The sequence below is a fragment of the Petaurus breviceps genome, unplaced genomic scaffold (genome assembly GCF_028583685.1).
Source record: "Petaurus breviceps papuanus isolate PSGF00001 unplaced genomic scaffold, PetGlider_PUasm1.0 208, whole genome shotgun sequence".
Classification (NCBI taxonomy): Eukaryota; Metazoa; Chordata; class Mammalia; order Diprotodontia; family Petauridae; genus Petaurus; species Petaurus breviceps.
In genome coordinates, this window is record NW_027185852.1 from 30,868,145 (window position 1) to 30,885,879 (window position 17,735).

At 57.3% G+C, this 17,735-nt stretch overlaps 2 protein-coding genes across 3 annotated transcripts in view; one reads left to right on the forward strand and one right to left on the reverse strand.

Moving 5' to 3' along the window:
- LOC138165418 (ERI1 exoribonuclease 3-like) overlaps positions 1-6,269 on the forward strand; it is a 367,493-nt gene extending 361,224 nt beyond the window's left edge. Inside the window, 1 exon segment of the mRNA XM_069093754.1 lies at positions 5,608-6,269. Within this exon segment, the coding sequence (XP_068949855.1) occupies positions 5,608-5,690 (83 nt within the window). The 3' untranslated portion in view covers positions 5,691-6,269.
- A 176-nt stretch (positions 6,270-6,445) lies between these two features.
- Positions 6,446-17,735, reverse strand: part of LOC138165416 (DNA methyltransferase 1-associated protein 1) — a 17,947-nt gene continuing 6,657 nt past the window's right edge. Inside the window, exons 4-10 of one of the 2 annotated variants that reach the window (XM_069093750.1) lie at positions 13,953-14,111; positions 13,495-13,662; positions 12,876-13,061; positions 9,050-9,121; positions 7,839-7,911; positions 6,833-7,122; positions 6,446-6,641 (exon numbers count right to left, since the gene is read on the reverse strand). In XM_069093750.1, coding sequence (XP_068949851.1) covers positions 6,582-6,641; positions 6,833-7,122; positions 7,839-7,911; positions 9,050-9,121; positions 12,876-13,061; positions 13,495-13,662; positions 13,953-14,111 — 1,008 coding nt within the window. In that variant the 3' untranslated portion in view covers positions 6,446-6,581. Of the gene's footprint in view, positions 6,642-6,761; positions 7,123-7,838; positions 7,912-9,049; positions 9,122-12,875; positions 13,062-13,494; positions 13,663-13,952; positions 14,112-17,735 lie in introns of both variants that reach the window. The other variant, XM_069093749.1, reaches the window with a different exon arrangement.

Here is a 17,735-nt window from a genome sequence, read left to right on the forward strand (position 1 = left end):
GGGGGGGGGGGGGGGGGGGGGGGGGGGGGGGGGTTCAGAAGCCAGCGACCTGTGAAGACAGGGAGGCAGCGAGTATAAGCTGCTCCTAGGCCATCTACTTCAACCCTCTCATTTTACATATTAGGAAACTGAGCCCGGAGGAGGTTCATTGTGTGATTTACCAGAGGTAACAGTGGTGGTGGTGAGCTTCAGAGTCCTCTGATGCCAGATAGCATTTGAGGGGATGGGAGAGTCAAGAGAATGTTTAAGGATGGGGAGATGTGTCTATAGGCAGCAGGGGAGGATCCAAGGTTGGGAAAGAGTTAGGGTTGGAGAGATGGAGGGGAAACCTGCCAGAGGAGCTGGGGCATGAGATCGAGGGCACGTGGAAAGGGTTGGTAGTGGCAAGGACATCTTCCTCTGAGAGCCTGAGCTGTGATACTGAGAGCTCTCAGGTGTGTAGGTGGGGAGACAAGAGCTCCCAGTGCATGGCACCAGTTTCCCTGGCAAAACAGTTTGCTGGGAGTGGTCAGTGGAGCAGGGTGGGGTCTTCACTTTGCCTTTAAGAACCCCTGAAATGGATGGTGAGTCAGGAATGCCCCGGACTGGGGCAACCCACTCAGTACAACTGGCAACTGTTCCTAGTTCCAGCTGCACATGAATCACATCAGAGAAGGACGATGATGGCAGCAGTGCTGGGCTGGAGTCCGGAGCAGTATGAGCTGATAGGCTGGGGAGCTGCTGACTGGTCACACACACCCACCGTCCTGAGTGCTGGGGAGCTGGGGGTACAAACACAAGCGGGAAGTCAGGGCCTGCCCTCCAGGAGCTTCTAGTCTAATGGGGGAGACAACATGCCAGCACATTGAGCACAGCAAGCCCTGTATAGGATAAATGGGGAATGATGAACAGAGGGGAGGCACTGAAATGAAGAGGGGCGTTCAGAAGGCTTCCTGGCAAAGGCAGGATGTTAGTTGAGACTTAAGGGGAAGGGCAGCTAGGTGGCGCAGTGAATAGAGCACTGGCCCTGGAGTCGAGAGGACCTGAGTTCAAATTCGGCCTCAGACACTTAACACAAAAACTAGCCGTGTGACCTTGGGCAAGTCACTTAACCCCAATTGCCCTACCTTCCCCCTCCAAAAACCAAAAAAAAAAAAAAGAGAGAGAGAGAGAGAGAGAGAGAGACTTAAAGCAAGCCAGGGAGGTCAGTAGTTGGAACAGAGGAAGGAGAGCGTACCAGACAAGGGCACAGCTCCAGAATGCTCAGAGCCAAGAGATAGAGACCAGGGTCAGGGGATGGAAGAGTAAGTGTTGGGGTGTCAGGAGACTGCAGACTGGAAAGGTGGGAGGGGGCTAAGCTATGAAAGGCATTGAATGCCAAAATATTTGCTCCTTGAGGCAATAGGGAGCCAATGAGGGAGGGAGGGAGGGGTGACATGACTGGATCTGTGTCTTAGGAAAAATCACTTTGGGAGAGAATGGAGGCAGGCAGGTCCCCCAGAGGCTACTGCCAGTCTAGGTTTAAGGTGATGAGGGCCTGCACCTGGGCATGGCAGTGTCAGAAGGGGCGGATGTTGCAAAGGTAAAATTGACAGGCCTTGGCCACAGCTTAGATGGAGGGATGGTGTGGGAGGGTCCTGGGGAGTCCAAAGACTCCTGGGTTTCAAGCCTGAGGGAAGGGAGGATGGTGGTGTCCTCCACAGTGATAGGGAAGGTAAGAGTGGGGGACAGTGGGGCGGGTAACGAGTTCTGTTTCAGACATGTTGAGTTTAAGATGTCTACTGGATTTTCAGTATGAGATGTCTGAAAGGAAGCTGGAGATGTGAGATTGGAGGTCAGCAGAGAGGCTGGGACAGGAAAAGTAGATTGGAGAATCCTCAGCAGAGATGGTCATTAAATCCATGGGAGCTGCTAACATCTCCAGGTGAAGTGGTCTAGAGGGAGAAGAGAAGAGGCAGTGGGCATCAGCTCCCTGCCTGAATGGATTTTGGCAGAAGCAGAATGCCCTCCTGGATGCTGGCCGTGTTGTGGAGGGTGCCCTGTTCCTCCAGCGGCAAGACGAGATGCCTGTGAGGGCCCTTCCGGCACAAAGCCTGGGCTGCTGTGTCATGCAGGGGGAAAGCCCCTGGGAATGCTAGCCTGGAGCTCTAGGGAAAGGTCAGGCAGGGCCAGAAATGGATCTGGATTGTTCTGTGTCTTCACTGTGGGTAAAACCAAGGGTGGGAGAGATGGGAAGAGTCTGTAGCCAGAGCCCTGAGAAATCCCCAAAGGAAGGCTGTGGAGAGGAGGCATGAGCAGAGGGGTCAGGAGAGAAGTAGGCACAGTTGTCTCTGGAGTAAGGGAGGACAGAGCCAGGAGGGAGAGGGTGACATACCAGGCCAGAAGCTGCAGAGGTCAAGGCAGCCTGAGAAAGGGTCATAGCAGGGTACCTTGGAGTTCCGTCTCAGTCAGTAGTGGAATTGGACACCTGATTGTTAAGGGCCAGGAAGTGAAAAGACAGGGCTAAGAAAGCTTTTTCCCTGAGTTTGCTTTGAAGAGAGGACAGCATCTGGGTGAGCTGAGAAATCAAGCCCCTTCTGGGAGGGCTGGGGCAGGAGGGGAGTGCAGAGGGCTCTGTCCTGGACAGCAGGTGGGGCAAGGCTGGCCCCTGCCACGGCCTGATGGCAGAGGACAGGCCAAGAGAAGCATCATTCTCTGTTCTGCTGGCAGAAAGGTGGCAGCACCCAGTGATCAGACCTGGAGCAGTACAGGTTTCTTAACTTGAACAGCCTTCCAAGTGGGCCCCTGCACTGTGAAGCCCCTGAGCTGTGATCCAGCCCCAGGACCAGAGCCTTGGCCCCTGGAGCTGGAGCTCACAGGAGTGAGCTCAGGGCTGGGGTCCTGAGGGCATCCAGGTTGATTGAGGGAAAGTATAAGAGGAAGAAAACAGGGAAAGGCAGATGATGGGGGTGGGACAGGGACCTGAAGAAAAGGACAGTTCAGCATTTATTAATCACCTGCTGTCTTCAAGACCTTGTGTTTGATGGTAGAATGGGGTACAGAGATGTACAGACAGGACAGATAGAAGATGTAGAAATGTGGGAAGAGACGTGGCCAGAGAGAGGGTCATGGAGAGAGGCAAGGAAGTGGCTGATTAGGTCAAGGGGAAGGTAGAGGAGCAGACAGGAAGACTGGGGGCAGGGGAGAAGGGGACAGAGAGAGAGAGTGGGAAGAGAGATGGAAAGATAGGGCAATAGAGTGGGAGAGATGGGAGATGAAGGGACAGGGGAGGATAGACTAAGGTACCCTTGTCATTGAACATTTATTAGGCACCTACTGTACTAGATGCTGGGTGGAGCAGAGCTCACTGGGGAGGTGGGGCAGTGGCCTCTAGGACCACTGGGGGCCCTGAGAGGAGAGCCCAGCACGGCCGCCTCTGTCCTGGGGCTGACCCCAGCCGCCTGCTCAGCCCCTAAATCAATCCCCAGGATTATTACAATATCAATATACAATATTCCTACACTCACACCATCGATTTTGCAGTGTGGGCCTAGCTGGCCAGCAGGGCTGGAAGAAGGTGGGGCCCCCTCATTAAAAATCTATAGCTTGGCTGCTGGCCCCTGCCTCCGAACTGGGCAGTTTGTATTCATTAGCTCAGAGAATGAAACCCTGTTTGCCCCAGCCTAGGGGTCCCCTCCACTGCACCTCAGCCAAAAGAACCAACCCCCCAGGCTTCAGCCTGACCTCGGCACTTTGCCCCAGGGTGCTTCCAGTTGCTCTGGTGACTCCAGGTTGACAGGACTGACCACCAGGGCTTGTGCAGACCAGTGGAAGCTTCCAGGGGGCTGGAGACCCTCAGCTAAGGCTAGAGTGGCTAGGGTGCCCAGCCCTGTTGGGAGTCATCTCGGGGAGGGAGCCAATGCCTCTCATCCCACAGTTTCCCCTCCTTCAGTTTATTCTGGGTCTCCTGCATCTTCCCATCCCCAGCCCTCTGACAGTGGGCCCTCCAAGGCAGGGTCCCCAGCCAAGTTTATAGCTAGTCCCCCAAGCTACCCGCAGCGAATCCCTCTGTAAAATCAATGGACGCCTGTAATTGCGTGTGAGACACTTGTTCCCCTGTTGTGAACCTTTATGTGAGTAATTATAAGCAGCCCATCTATGTGGGCCAGGGTAAGAGGTCAGAGAAACAGTTTAGGCGGCCCCTGGACTTGCGCATGGGTGCCAAGCTCTGGTCCAGGCAAGGGTGGCAATCCCATGTCTCTCTGGGCTCCTCTCCAAGGTGACACACAGACTCTCCAGCGAGTGGCCTTGGAGAGGGTCGGAGGAACCCCCAAAGCGGCCCCTACCCAGCGGCCCCAGGCTGACAGTGACACATGGGCACAATTAGCCACGACTCGGTCCGTCCTTACCAACCTTAGTGGCCCTTTAAGCTGTGATTAAGCGGCCCCCTTCCCCAGGGGAGATGGGTGCTCCCCCGATTTCCCACATACGCGGGCAGCCAAAGTCACCCTGGGCAGCGAGGCTGTGATGAATGGGGCGCACCGGGCAGGGGGAAATGAAGACGTCAGGGTGGGCAGGACGGAGTGGCTGGGCCCAGGCCCCCTCCCTCCTGGCCAGTCTGGGTCTTAGTGTTCCGTCCCCCACTCCCCTGCCTCCCCCCCAACCCCAGCCCTGTCTCAGGTTCCCCACCCCCGCGGTCCCCTGCGCAAGAAGGATCACTCGGCGGCCGAGCTCCGTCAAGGGAGAAATTACACCGCGGCTCTGGCTTTTTCTTACGGCGACGGGGCCCATACATCACCGCCCGCGGGGAGAGGACGCGCAGGCCAATTTCCAGCATGAAATATGGGGCCCGGCATCGTCCTCCCGTGGGCTCCCTGATCCTTCCTTCCCCCACCTCCATCTACACAGTCGGGGAGTGTGTGAGCAGCAGGACTTCAGAGGGATGAGGGGCCAGGCGGAGCCATCAGGGGCCTTCCTGGCTGCCAGGGCAGACTGGGCACACAGTGAGCAGAAAGGGCGCGTTCACCTCGAGATCTTCCCGTAACTGAAAGGGGCTCCTCGACTCTCCCCCCCCCCATCGGGGTTATCAAACAGAAACGGAAGGACCAGGATTCCTTTCCTATGGGGTTGGGCTAGATGCTTTGAGGCACCCCTCCTCCCCACCTTCCAACTCTCAAATATCGTGGCCTTGCACCAGTGGAAGGCAAGGGAAAGAACCCCTGGTGGCCTGTGTCCAGGGAACAGGACTCTTGGTGGAGAAAACCGAGGGGGTGCCCCTGCAAATCCCTTCCTAGGGGATTGGCCCCCTCCCACTGACAGGTGGGCAAGGGTAGGGCTGATGGGCATTCCACAGCCAGGGAAGCAGAGGCAGCATACATTTTCCTAGGCCAGTCTTCTCCTGAGGGGGTGAGCTGGGGGCCAAGTGGTTTCTGCCACCCACTGACCGCCTTCCATCTCTTCAGGAACTAGCCCGCATTTTAAAGGTTTGGAATGTTCACCCCTAGCTACCAGCAGGAAATTTGAGTCTTCAGCAAACAGCATGACTTAAGAGTGATGGTCTTTGGAGTTCAGGCCCTGGCAAACCCCCACGCCCAGCAGTGGTGATCGCCCTGGGGTCCAGCAGCTTCTCACTCTCCATTTTCTCTACAGATGACTGCAAGAACATTGCCAACATCATGAAGACGCTGGCACACCGAGGCTTCATCTTCAAGCAGACGTCCAAGCCCTTTTGATCGGCCGACCAAGGGGGAGTCAGCTCTGGCCACAGACCCCCCCAGCCAGCCCCCAGCCCCCTGCCCAGGGCATCTGGAGGCAAGGAGAGAAAACCCCCTTCCCATCACCCCTAGTCTGGTCTCACTCACTGCCCCCCTGCCTGCCCACCCATCGGCCTTCATTCTCAGGGGGCCCTGGGGCTGGGCAGCTGGAGGGGAGGAGGCTCCTGAGCCCATGGAGCAGGGCCAGTCCCCCCAGGGAAGACAGAGCTCGGGGCAGCTGGGCAGGCAGGCCAGCCAGCCATGGGCTCCTTCCTGGGGGTGGCTGTGTCTCTGCTCCCCCCTGGGGCAGCTCAGTCCCAGTATTAGGCCCTTCCCCTGGGGGTCCCAGGGAGGCTGGGTCAGACCTCACACTCCCCCCCTCCTCTGGCACAGGGCGCTCCATTGAAGGGGTGGGGGCCCAAGCTCCCAGTGACCTCCACCCTCCCCATAGTGCATGGCGTGTGGTTGTCCCTTCCCTGGACTCCAGGACAGAGTAGCCCCTCTCCCTCCCCCCACCCCACCCCCCCATCACTGTGTCTGTCATCCCCACCCGCTGTGAATGTGCCACAGAGAATAAAAAGTCTGGGGGAATGAGATGAGGCCCCGTGAAGCCGTGTCAGGGGCTGGGGGATACAGCAAGCAGCAGCCAGGGGGAGGGGTGGCCTGTGGTGTCTGAGGTCTGTCACACCCCCAGCCCTCCGGCCCAGCACGACAAGAGTGAGAAGCAGAGGAGGTCCAGCAAGCAGCGGCCACTCTATTTACAAAGCCCCCCTCCCCAGTCACCAGTCCTGGTCTTAGTCCACCCAGGCACCAGCCTGGGCATCCACCAGGCCCCTCCACAGTGGGCACGCCCAGTTCGGGCCGCGAGCTTCAGGGTTTCTTGGCCTTTTTCACTGACGATGAGCTGGAGGCTGATTCCCGCCGCTTCCTCTGTCGAGAGAGGGGGAGATGGGGGTGGGGGGTGAGCTGCCAGGAGCCCCAGAGGCCCCAGGCAGTCCCAGCATCCAGCCCCCTTTGGCCAGAGGTGGAAGCAGGCCCCGAGAAGCTAACCTGCCCACTGTCATCCAGGCAGCCACTGGCGGAGCCAGCTGCCCCCAGCGGTGCCCCGGGGCTGTGCTCACCGAGTTGGGCGTCAGGGGTGCGCCCACCACGTCGATGATGGCGTCCTTGGCCAGGTCGGGGCCCGGCCCATCACCGGGCAGGGGCTGCGGCTCTGCACTGGGTGGGGGAGGGGGTGGGGGCGCAGCCCCCAGGGGCCCCACTCGGGCCAGGGCCTCGTGGCGATGCCGCAGCATTTGCAGCTCATACTCGCAGTTGGCGCAGGCCTGCTTCAGCTCGTACAACAGTACCAGGTCACTCCGCAGCTCATTGAACATCTGCACCAGCTCCTCTGTGGGTGTGGGGCTCAGCTCTGGGGGAGCAGGCAGGGGGCTGCATGGGCGGGGCCTCTGAAGGCTCCTCCCCACACCCGCCCCCCCAGATCCACCCGGTACCAACACCGTGCCCTTCCCCATCCCAGCTGCCCTCTTCTGGACACACTTCACTTTATTGACGTCCTCCTCAGACCCAGCACAAGCCTCTGCGGGCTCTGAGCAGACCTAGGTCCACTGGGACCCTCAACTGCCTATTCTTCCAAGCCCCACTCAAGGTCCCATTCACTATCCAGGCTGCCTCATGACCCATGCCATGCGAGGTGGCCACTCGGTCTCCCAAAGTTTTTTCAACAGAACTATTCCCACCACCCTCTCACCCTCACCCAACACACTCACCTCCCTCAAAACCCTAAATCAAAGGGAAGCCATTTGTGCCAAGGCCCTGAATCCCAGGGCTTAGAGGGGAGCTCTAGGGTCTGGGGGCCACCTGTAGGCTAGCAGTCCAAGGCAGGCTCCCCATCTCCGCACTGGTATACCCTAACTTGATGAGGATCCTTTAGAATGGGAGGATAAAGTCCCACACAGGAAGCCCCTAAACCCAGAATGGATTCTAAGAGCCCCAAATCCCTTATGGACTTGGGGCTACCTCCTTGGGGGCACCAGGTGAACCTCGCTCCTCCCCCCTCCCTACCCCGAGGCCACAGCCTGCACCTCCCACAGCCTCAGGCTCATCCTCAGGCTAGCCCACACTCACCCACTCCCAGCTCCAGAAGCATCTGCTCCAAAGCCTTGATCTTCTTCTGCCCCACCGAGCTAGGAAGCTTCATCTGCACAAGATCACAGTTCTGCTAAGCCTCCTCCCCAGGCCTCTCCCACCACCCTGCCTGGCCACACCAGGCCTAGGCCCATCCAGAACCCAAAGCTAGCCCCCGTTCCCCCAAGGCTGTGTCTCAGCCAGCCCCTCTTCTATCCCCTATCACCAAATGAGCAGAGACCCTGGTCCCAGATAAGGTCCCTGCCTCACTGTGCTCACAATCTTGGGCTAGGTGGGGGAATGACCAGCCTTGGATCATCAGGCCTTTAGGGTAAGGCAAAAATGCAGGGGGGCGGGGGGGGGGGCGGGGGAAGAGGGGGGGAGTAGGGCAGAGGACCTGGGGGGGGGGGCACCCCAGCAGGAGGCAGATCCTAGACAAAGCCCCAAAGGTCCAGGACCAATGTTACCCAGTGGGGCTGGGGCAACTGGGACAGACTTGGGGAGAATCTAGGCTTTCAGAAAGCAGTAGGGAATCTAGGAAAGCCTGAGCCATGGCCAGAAGGCCATATCCATGCCCAAGAAAGATTTCCTGAGGAACATAAGGAGAGCGAGCTAGAGGGAGGGGGCAGGCAGATATGTCAGGGCCTCCTCGAGGAAGGGCCTTGGTGGAGGGCCCAGCCTCATGGAGGCCCTTTCTCTACCAGGTACCAACAGGGAGAGGGAGCAGGCCAGCCCCCGTCCCCCTGAGGCTCTGTCTCAGCCAGCCCCTCTTCTATCTCCTGGTTCCACCTGGTAGCCAGCGGGCAGCCGGGCAGACTCCATTGGCCAGGGAGCAGAGTATATTCTAATTTCACCGTCATTAAGAAAATGTTATGATTTATGTGGCAGGGCCCACTGATCCTAGCTCTGCATTTAGTGGGTGAGCCGTCCATCTCTAAGATGGATGAAGGTGGTCTGCTCTCCGTGAAACGTTATCAGCCTGAAATGAGGAGTCCATCACTCACCTCCTCAGCAAGGCTGGCCCCCCAGTGACCAGTGCCAGGCAGGAAGTCCCAAGGCTGGTGACAGGTCAGCCAAGGTGAGGCAGTGCCCCACCTGTGGCCCTACCCCAGCTGCCCACAAACTAAGCAGACTAAGGGAGATATGGAAAGAGTGAATGAGAAAAGAGGCAGAGCCAAGAGCTGGGCAGGGGACCCGAGCCCAGGACTTACCCTCTGACTACGAAGCGTGACTCCTGCAGATTTGAAGTCAGGAAACTTGATGCCAGCTGTCTCCGGGACAGCCTGAAAGGAAGGGGAGAGGACAGGGATCAGACAGGTGGGGGGCAGGGGGGGGTAGGACAACATCCTAGCCACTCAGCTTTCCAGACAGCCTCCTCAGCTCTGAGGTGGCTCAGACCAGGGGGGATTCTTTCCATCACATCAAAGCATGCTGCTCTGCCCCAAACCCACAATCCATTCCAATTCCTCCCCTGGACAGGGCTACAGGGCCAGGGGGAGCCACCCAGGACCAGCCACTGAGGGCGGAAAGGGCCCTCTGCAGCCAACCAAGGGCAGCCCTAATAATGAATAATGGTACGAGCTAACATTTACATAACACGCACTATGAAGCATTTTATAATTACTATCTCATTTGATACTTACAACAGCCCTGGGAAGCAGATGCTATTACTATTCCCTTTTACAGATGAAGAGACTGAGGCAGACTGACCTGCCGAGGCTCACACAGCTAGTACATGTCTAATGCTGGATTTGAACCAGGGCCTTCCTGACTCCAGGCCTGTTCCTCTAGTCCCTGCACACCTAGCCTGGGATCAGCCTGCCTCTGTACACCTTCAGGAAGGAGGCAAGGGATGAAGGACAAAAGTCAATGACAAGACCTCAGTTTCCTCCTCTGTAAGGTGAGGGGGCTGAACCTGATGCCCTCTTAGGTCTTTCCCAGCTCTACAACTGGGGTCCTACCTGCCACCTCATGAGGTCCCCTTCCCACTGTCAGGCAGATGTTAGTTTTTCCTGACATCAAGCCTCAGTTTACCTCTGCAACTTCTCCCCTCTCAGAACCCAAACTTGCTCATTTTATAGATGGGGAAACTGAGGTCAAGAAAAAAAGGAATATGTAAGAAAAAGGTGACTGCTCCCCCCTCCCCTGCTGCATCCTGGAGCTCACTGAAGAGAGTGCCCAAGGAAGTCTGACCCTGGGACCCTGACCTGGGACAGGAGTGTCCTCTAAGATACGGGGGGAAGAACTTCAAAAGAAGACAGAAGCAGGGAGGGAAACAGCAGGTTTGGCTGAGGGATCCCAGGGAGGGGCAGGCAGCTGCAGCGCATGTGATGGGGGCTGGCGTACAAGGGGGGAGCCAACCTGGGAAAAGTCTGGAGGCTTAGAAAGGAAGAAGGAGGAGCCCACTCATGGACAAACAGGCTCCAGGGGAAACTGGAGACTCAGAGGGCAACGATGCGGCCGGGGGCCAGGGGCCTCAACCAGAGCTCTTGGAGCTCATCCGGCCCACACCCCCCAGCAGCCCAGAGTCCCACAGGTGGGGGCGCCTTCACATAGGACATGACCCACAGGAGGTTTTACAAAGACCCAACGCGCTGTGATGGGCCTTCTGCACAGAGGACGCCTCTGCTAAGAGGCTGACACACTAAAGCTACACAGCACTGACATAACTCTACTGAACAGGATCCACTTCCCAGGCAAGCAGGAGAAGGGTCAATGTCGGCAAGGCTGGGGGACAACGGGCACACAAATGGACTGTGGGAGGGCTTCGAACCCTCAAAAACCATTCCTGGCTCTGCGAGAAGTCACGTATCCGTGCCCACTGAGGACACAGGCTGTGTCTTCAGCCTTAGGGGCAGAACCTCGTGCCCCCTCGAGGCCCCTCCAGCTCCCGGGTGAGCTCACGGCTGGGACAGAAGGCACAATTGGGAGGAGCCCGTGAGGAGAACACTGGCCTCCAATCAGCCTGAATTCTGGCCCTGCTCTGCCATGAGCTTTGTTACACACTGACTTCTGTGAGCCTCAGTTTCTGCCTTTGTGAGATGGACAAACAGAGGAATCATGAAGCGAGCAGGCCCAGGTGGGAAGGGAGCCCCTGCGAGGCCGGGTCCTTGGGGCATGAAGGCACTGTGGCAGTGCAGATGGCAGTCCCTGCAGCTTGGCTGAGTGCCCCTGAGTCACTCCTCCGCCTCCCACCCCCACGCCCTGGCCAGCCGTCCGAGCAGAGAAGAGAGGACACTGGGCTGGCAGAAGCCCCACAGCATCGACAGGCTGTTCCAGATGACACTCCCTGTGTCCCCATGAGCCCCCCAAGCAGGCAACAGCAGGGACCGCAAGGGGAGACTGCCGACAAGAGGTGCCCAGGCCCTGTGGGGGAGGGAGCTGCTGGAGTCTCAGACAAAGGCCTCAGCAGAGCACAGAAAGCAGACAAAGGTCCCCCCAGCACCCAAACCCTGCCAGGAGCACCTGACGTGCTGGCAGACAGCTGGAAACAAAGTGGGTGCCCACTGGCCAGGAGACTACAGAGCCAGGCGAAGGGCAGTGAGGAGCCTGGGCAGCAAGGACAGAGAGAAGGAGAGGGAGCGAATCTGGACGAGCCAGAGCAGAGAGAAGCAAGTTGTGAAGCTGGAGAACCTGTACAAGAATCCTCCAGCACCAAAATGGGAAACAGAGGCAGCTCAGAGTCAGAGGAGCTGCCCGGGCTGTGCCTGCTTTCCTCCTCTGGGAGGGTCCCCAGAAGCAGATGCAATCATGGAATCTGCAGACAGGCTGAGGAAGGCTTCCTTGGGAGGGGGAAGGTGGTGCTGCCTGGACCTCAGCTCAGGGTAGATGGGACCATGAGAAGGTTCGTCTCTGAATGAGTACAAAAGGGGCCAATGGGAGAGATGCCAAGAGAGGAGGAGATGGATGGCAAGAGGGCTGCCCAGGAGCAGTGCAAGTGCCCTGGCCCGGATGAAGGACGTCCTTGGGTCCTACAAGAGCAGACAGAGGAGACTGTATCGTCAGTCACCTCACAAAGATGGTGCAGCTCAGCCAAGGACTGGTACAAGGCGAGGGTCCCGGAGCCTGCTACCTTGAGGCCAGGGAACCCAACCCGAAGAAAATGCAGCAGGGACTCTGAAGAGTCAGCCTAGCTCCACCAAGACCAGGTTGTGGCCAATGCCCTACCTCCATTCTGGAAAAGGATGACCATGAAGTGAAGGCAGGGGAGAGGTGAGCTGCCTCATGCTGGCACACTATGGACAAGGCCATCCCAACAGGCCAAAAGGCCGACCCCAACGAGGAGTTGTTCATGGTTTGATGGCGTCCAGGAGAGCGCCTGGAGGTCTGTGCCCAGCCCTGGCACTCACCACCCATGGGGCCCTGGGACAATCACCTGCTCCTCTGAGCTTCAGCTGCCTCCTCTGTCAAACGAGGGGGTGCACTTCTTCAGCTCTAGGCCTCTGACACACATGCCTTAGATTAGGTCTTTGCTGGCATGTGCATCGCAGGCTCTGAACCCCGAAAGAGACAGAGCACAGGGTCTGGCTGCAGGATCAGGGCACCACTGTGTGCCAGCAATAAGGATGAAGCTCCAGTGGTCTACACTTGAGTACAATAAAGCCCAAATCCAGAATGGAGGAGTGAAAGGAGGAGTGCGTGGCTGGAGAGATGATGCTGTGAGAAAGATCTGGGGGTCTGTGTGGCCCACAAGCTCAGGAAAAGGCTATTCCAGGGAAAGGGCAGAGGAGAAGGGGATGATTCTTCTGCCTGCACAGACCTCATCTGGCATCACAGTATCAGAGAGATCCTGACCGGCACCTAAGTAGCCAGCATGGTGAAAGGCCTAGAATTCTGGCCCTGTGAGGATGAGTGGCAAGGAGCCGGGGGGTGCAGTGCAAACAACAACAGCTCTCCAGTCAGGGGGCCTGTGTTCGAGTCCTGTGTGACTGCCCTCTCTACAACGGCCCTCCCACAGGACTCGGACCCCAGGAGGCAGGGTGGGGCCGGGCCCCTAGCACCCCGAGGTGACGAGCCCCCAGCCCTCACCCTGCTCACCGGCTTCTCCGTCTCCTTCCTCTGTGGCAGCTTCTTTTTGGGGGCCTTGCGCTCGGTGCGCCGCTGCTCTGCCGTGGTGTCGGCAGCAGTGATGAGCTTCTGCAGGTCCTGGCTGCGCTTCTCCCGCTCCTTCTTGCGCGCCTCGATCTTGCGCAGCTCCTGGACCAGATACTCCTCCTCCGCCACCTGCAGACACAGGGAGGGGAATGATCGGGCCAGGGAGACGTCCCGTCAGCCACACGCCTGACTTGTGAAATGTCCAGAGAGCCGCTTCCCCCCAGGGGCACGGCTGTATAGTTTTGTAAGATTAAGGGGGGAAAGGTCAAGCATGTGATCACATTTTGAAGTTCCAATGTTTACATTCTAAAACAGTCTGCCTCCCCAGCACGCTGATGCTGGCCATCACGTCTACCTGCCAAGGCTGCCCCAAGATGAAAGCAGCCTTCTTCCTCTTCGCAGGGTCAGGCCTAAGGCCCGGGCTGCTGGGCCCCCTGCCCAGTGGCTTCCCAGCAGAGCACCCTGAGACAGGAGGGCGCAGCCAGTGTCTCTACAGGCTAGGGCAGTGGCTCCCTGGTGGGAGGGGAGGACAGGGCGCAGCCACAAGAAGGGGGCCCCTCACCTGCTCAGGGGTGCGGTTGTAAAGCCTCTCCAGCTGCTCCTTCCGCCGCCGTTCATGCCCAGCATCAAACACTGGCACCTTGAGGTCTGTGCCTGGCACAGCCCGGACATTAGCCAGCCTGGCACAGATGTGATAGTAGCGCTCCTTCAGGTCCTCCACCGATCGCTTCTGGGATGGGGAAGGGAATCGTCAGGAGTGTTGGGGAAGGGACCCCAGCAGGACAGGAACACTGGACTTACCATGTGGGGGGTGCAAAGACAGGGGACACAGGGAGGAAAGAGAGAGGCAGGAGCCGTGGGGGAAGAATACAGGGAGGCAAAGATTTCTGACAGCGAGAGTGGTCCCAGCAGCCTGGGCTGCCCTGGGGAGAAAGGGCCCAAGCAGAGGCCATACAGCCCCGTCAGGCTGCTGTCTGGGCCAGGACACACTGGGGGAGAGTGAGCACCACCACCACTGACCTTAAACTGCTGGTGGTCATAGCGGTCATGGATGACCACAAAGCGCAAGTCGAAGCGACGGCTCAAGTCAAAGAGATGGTCAGTCTCTGCCTTGGTCCAGGCGTCATCATGCAGGTATAGCTGGTACTCCTGCTCTGAATACACAGGCACCTGCACTGCCTGGGGAGAACACGGCCATGTTGGGGACACGTCTCCCCCAGCAGGAGGCAATCCATCCTCGGTTTCCTGTAGTTTTGGCCCAGGACAGGCCCACTCTCCAGCAGGCAGGCAGGTGGCAGCCAGCCCTGCCACAGAGCGGCCACCAGAGGGCAGCAGAGGCTCACCAGACAGGCATTACATGCATTCACACCATGGACTGGGCCACACAGAGGGAGGGGGCAGTCCCTCTGTCCTCAGTACTGGCCAGACCACATCTCCAGGCCCCGGGTCAAGCCTGAGCAGCTCAGCTTAGTGAGGACATCGTGAACAGTCAGCAGAAAGCAAGCAGGAGGGCGAAGATCCTGCCTGGAGAAGAGACCGGGGGCATGAGGGCAGGGATTTGGGCTGGATAAAGGGAAAGCTTCCTAAATCCGAGAGCTGGCCCAGAGGAAGCCAGCCAGCTTTGAAAGTGTTCTGCCTTGTCCTATCCTGGGTCACAGGGCATAGGGCATGGCCCCATGCCCCGGGATCTAAGGGAAAAAAGGGGGAGGATTAGAAAGATGGGAAAATGAAGACAAAGCCAAGACTCTTCCCTTTGCTCTGGGGCCTCAAAGGGGGGCAGTGATGCCCAACCAGAGGATTCAGCCAACTCCCAGGAAGGAGAAGCTGAGGAGATGCTGTCTAATGAGGCTAGGAGACAGATCTGATGGCGTGAGGCTGGGCCAGGCAGCAGGAAGACAAAGAGGAAGCCCTCTACAAGAAGCACCAGGGGCAGAAACCTGCACAGTGAGGAGCCAAGGAAGGAAAGACTCCTGAGCCTCCCAAGGCTGAGTGCCCCCCAACAAGGGGCTTCCCAGCTTGTCGAAGCCCCTCCTACTGTGGGACGAGTCTCAATGCCAGTCTGCCCCATGGAAACACTCTGAGGCCCTCCAAGGAGGCTAAGCCTCCTCCCCCCTCAGCCCTGAATCTTCTCTCGTCCAGGCCGAGCATGGCAGGCGCCCTCCCCCATCCTAGCTGCTCGCTCAGAAGCCTGACCAGAACAGAAGGGGCTGGGGCTCTTACCTCCTGATCCCAGCAAGTTCTGCCCCTCCTAATGTAGCCTGAGGTCACATCAGTCCTTGGGCTGCCCCATCCCCCAGCTGATTCATACTGAGCTTCCTGAGCTAGAGGTCCACTCAAACCCCAAGATCCTTTTCAGAACACCTGATGTCTAGCCTATCTTCCAGCAGCTTACATTTATGGCATTAATTATTTTGAGCCAAGTGTAAGACTTTACTTACACTTATACCTTATCAGCTGTATCTCCTTCCCCTCAGCCCAGGGCTCTAGCCTGTCCAGCTTCTGCTTGGGCAGGCCTATGGCCTCCACTGGCTTAGCTCTGCTTCCCAGCTATATGCCATCTACGCCCCTTTTCAAGTCACTGATAAAAATGTTAAACAGCCAAAAGTACTGATCCCTGGGACCCTCCACTGAAGACCCCTTGCCCCACTGACCCTGAATCATACGCTCCCCTTGGAGGCCTGCTCACGGGACCTCCATCAAGTCCACATCCTTTCTTCTTCTCCACAAGAAGATTCTAAGAGACTTCATCAGAACCTTGCCAAAACCGGGGCAAACTCCATCCTCTGAAGGGTTCTCATGTCCTGGTACAGGGATCTGGTCCACCAAGGGGAGGAACTAGACTGGGCAGGACCAGCCCTGAGGAGGCAGAAGGGCAGGTGCCCCCTTCTGGGTGTTCCCCCTTCAAGATGCCCTCTAGGATTCACCAGGAACTGAAAACAAGCTCAGGGCCTGTTTATTTTTAAAGACTGGGACAATATTTGCCCTTTCTCCACTCTGTGGCGCCTCAACATCACAACCATCACTCCTTCAGGACCCAATGATGGGCTCACCTGGGCCCAACAACTGGCATTTGCTTCCTGGGAGAAGGGGCCACCAGAATGCAATGGGATTGCCTCTGGACTAAAGGAAGATGGCAGCCCCTCCCACACCCCTCAGCGACATTCCACCTTCCCCTGTCCACCCGACCATCTCATTCATAGCATATGACCTCAGATCCAGCTACAGGGAGAAATCAGGGGCTACTGCACCATGCTTCCTCAGCTGGCCTCCTCCCTCAGATGCTCCTCCTTGCTTCCTGTCCCACAGGATAGGTCTCTCCCCGTGCCCTTACTCTCCTTCAGCTCACCAATTCTTTGGAGTACTGTGCCCAAACCGCCCCCTTCCTGCTGCCAGGGAATCTAGGCTGTGGTCTCAGGCCCTCACTAAGCTCATCCTCAGCTCCCTGGGTCAGCACACACTCACTAAGGGCTCAAGAAATGCTTGCTGACTAACTGATATACAACGCAATATTAATAGTCAGGCCCTTGGCGGCAGCCAAACAACTGGACACAAAATGAGGACTGGGGAAGAGATGAACAGATTTTGGTTTATGAACGCAATGGATATAATTTAGTAAAAGAAATAGCAAAGATGAGGCGTTCAAAGAACATGGCGAGGTTTGTAGAAAGGCAAACGAGAAGCACATTAAAGGGCTCCTGAATTCAGACTAACTGCAATGAATAATCCTGGTTCTGCAAGGCAGAATCTCACCTCCATCTGTTCAGTAACAAGTGGGGACCTATGGATACAGAATGCTGCACATCCATCAGACAGTGAGGCTTTTCAGTTGATCTGGTTTTTTTTACAAGGTTATTAGTTGGTTACTCTGTTAGAGGGGGTGGGTCAGTGAGCACAGGTTAGGACTACCAGGAAGTGACTAGGAAGTTAAAGCAGCAACAACAAAAATTCCTTTTAAAAAAAGCCATTTAGGGCCTTGGATGAACTAGAGGTCCTGGGACCTCAATAAGCCCATGAGCCTCTCCTCCACAGGAAGCACGGTGCTCGGCCTAAACACCACAGCCTGCCTTCAAGGAGCCCAGCTGGGCCCAGAGATTACACACCAAACCTGCCGACTAACAGCACCAGGCAGAAAATGCTACAGCTGGAAAGGGGCAGAACTGTGACATCATGGCTGGAAGTCAGAGGGTTCGTGTTCCAGCCATCAATCTCTAAGCCTCAGTTTCCTCATCTGTAAAGTGGTAAGAATAGTCCCTACCCCTGCTGAGGTCACAGATGGATGGGACCGAAGGAGATCATGGATTCATGAGTGAGAAAGGGCTTTGTAAACTGGGGAGTGGCAACAAGCAGAGGAGAGTGCTCATTAAAGACAAGCCAAAAAGTCCTCCAGGAGGAAATCCGGGGCGGGGGGCGGGGGGTCACCTTTCTGATGCCTTCAGCCCTCAGTGAGCTCATCTATCTCTATGGTGTCAAGCACCTCCTTCATCCAGGCAGCTCCTCCAAAGCACAAGCACAGAGTGAAGGCCTGGCCTGAATCTCTGGGGAGCCCAGATCTGCCTCTAGAACAGCACCTAGATTAAAGTCCCAGGGTCGAGTGGGCAGCTGGGACCCAGGGCTAGCCATGTGAACACGACCCCTTGGAGAGGGAGATGACAGACTGAAGAGACTTTTTTCACTTATTTTTCTCGCTTTTTTTCCCCAACAAGGCTAATACGGAAATGTTCTGCGTGATTTTTTATGTATAATGGGTATCATGTTGCTTGCCTTCTCAGTGGGGAGGATTGGGGAGAGGGGGGGGTGTGATGA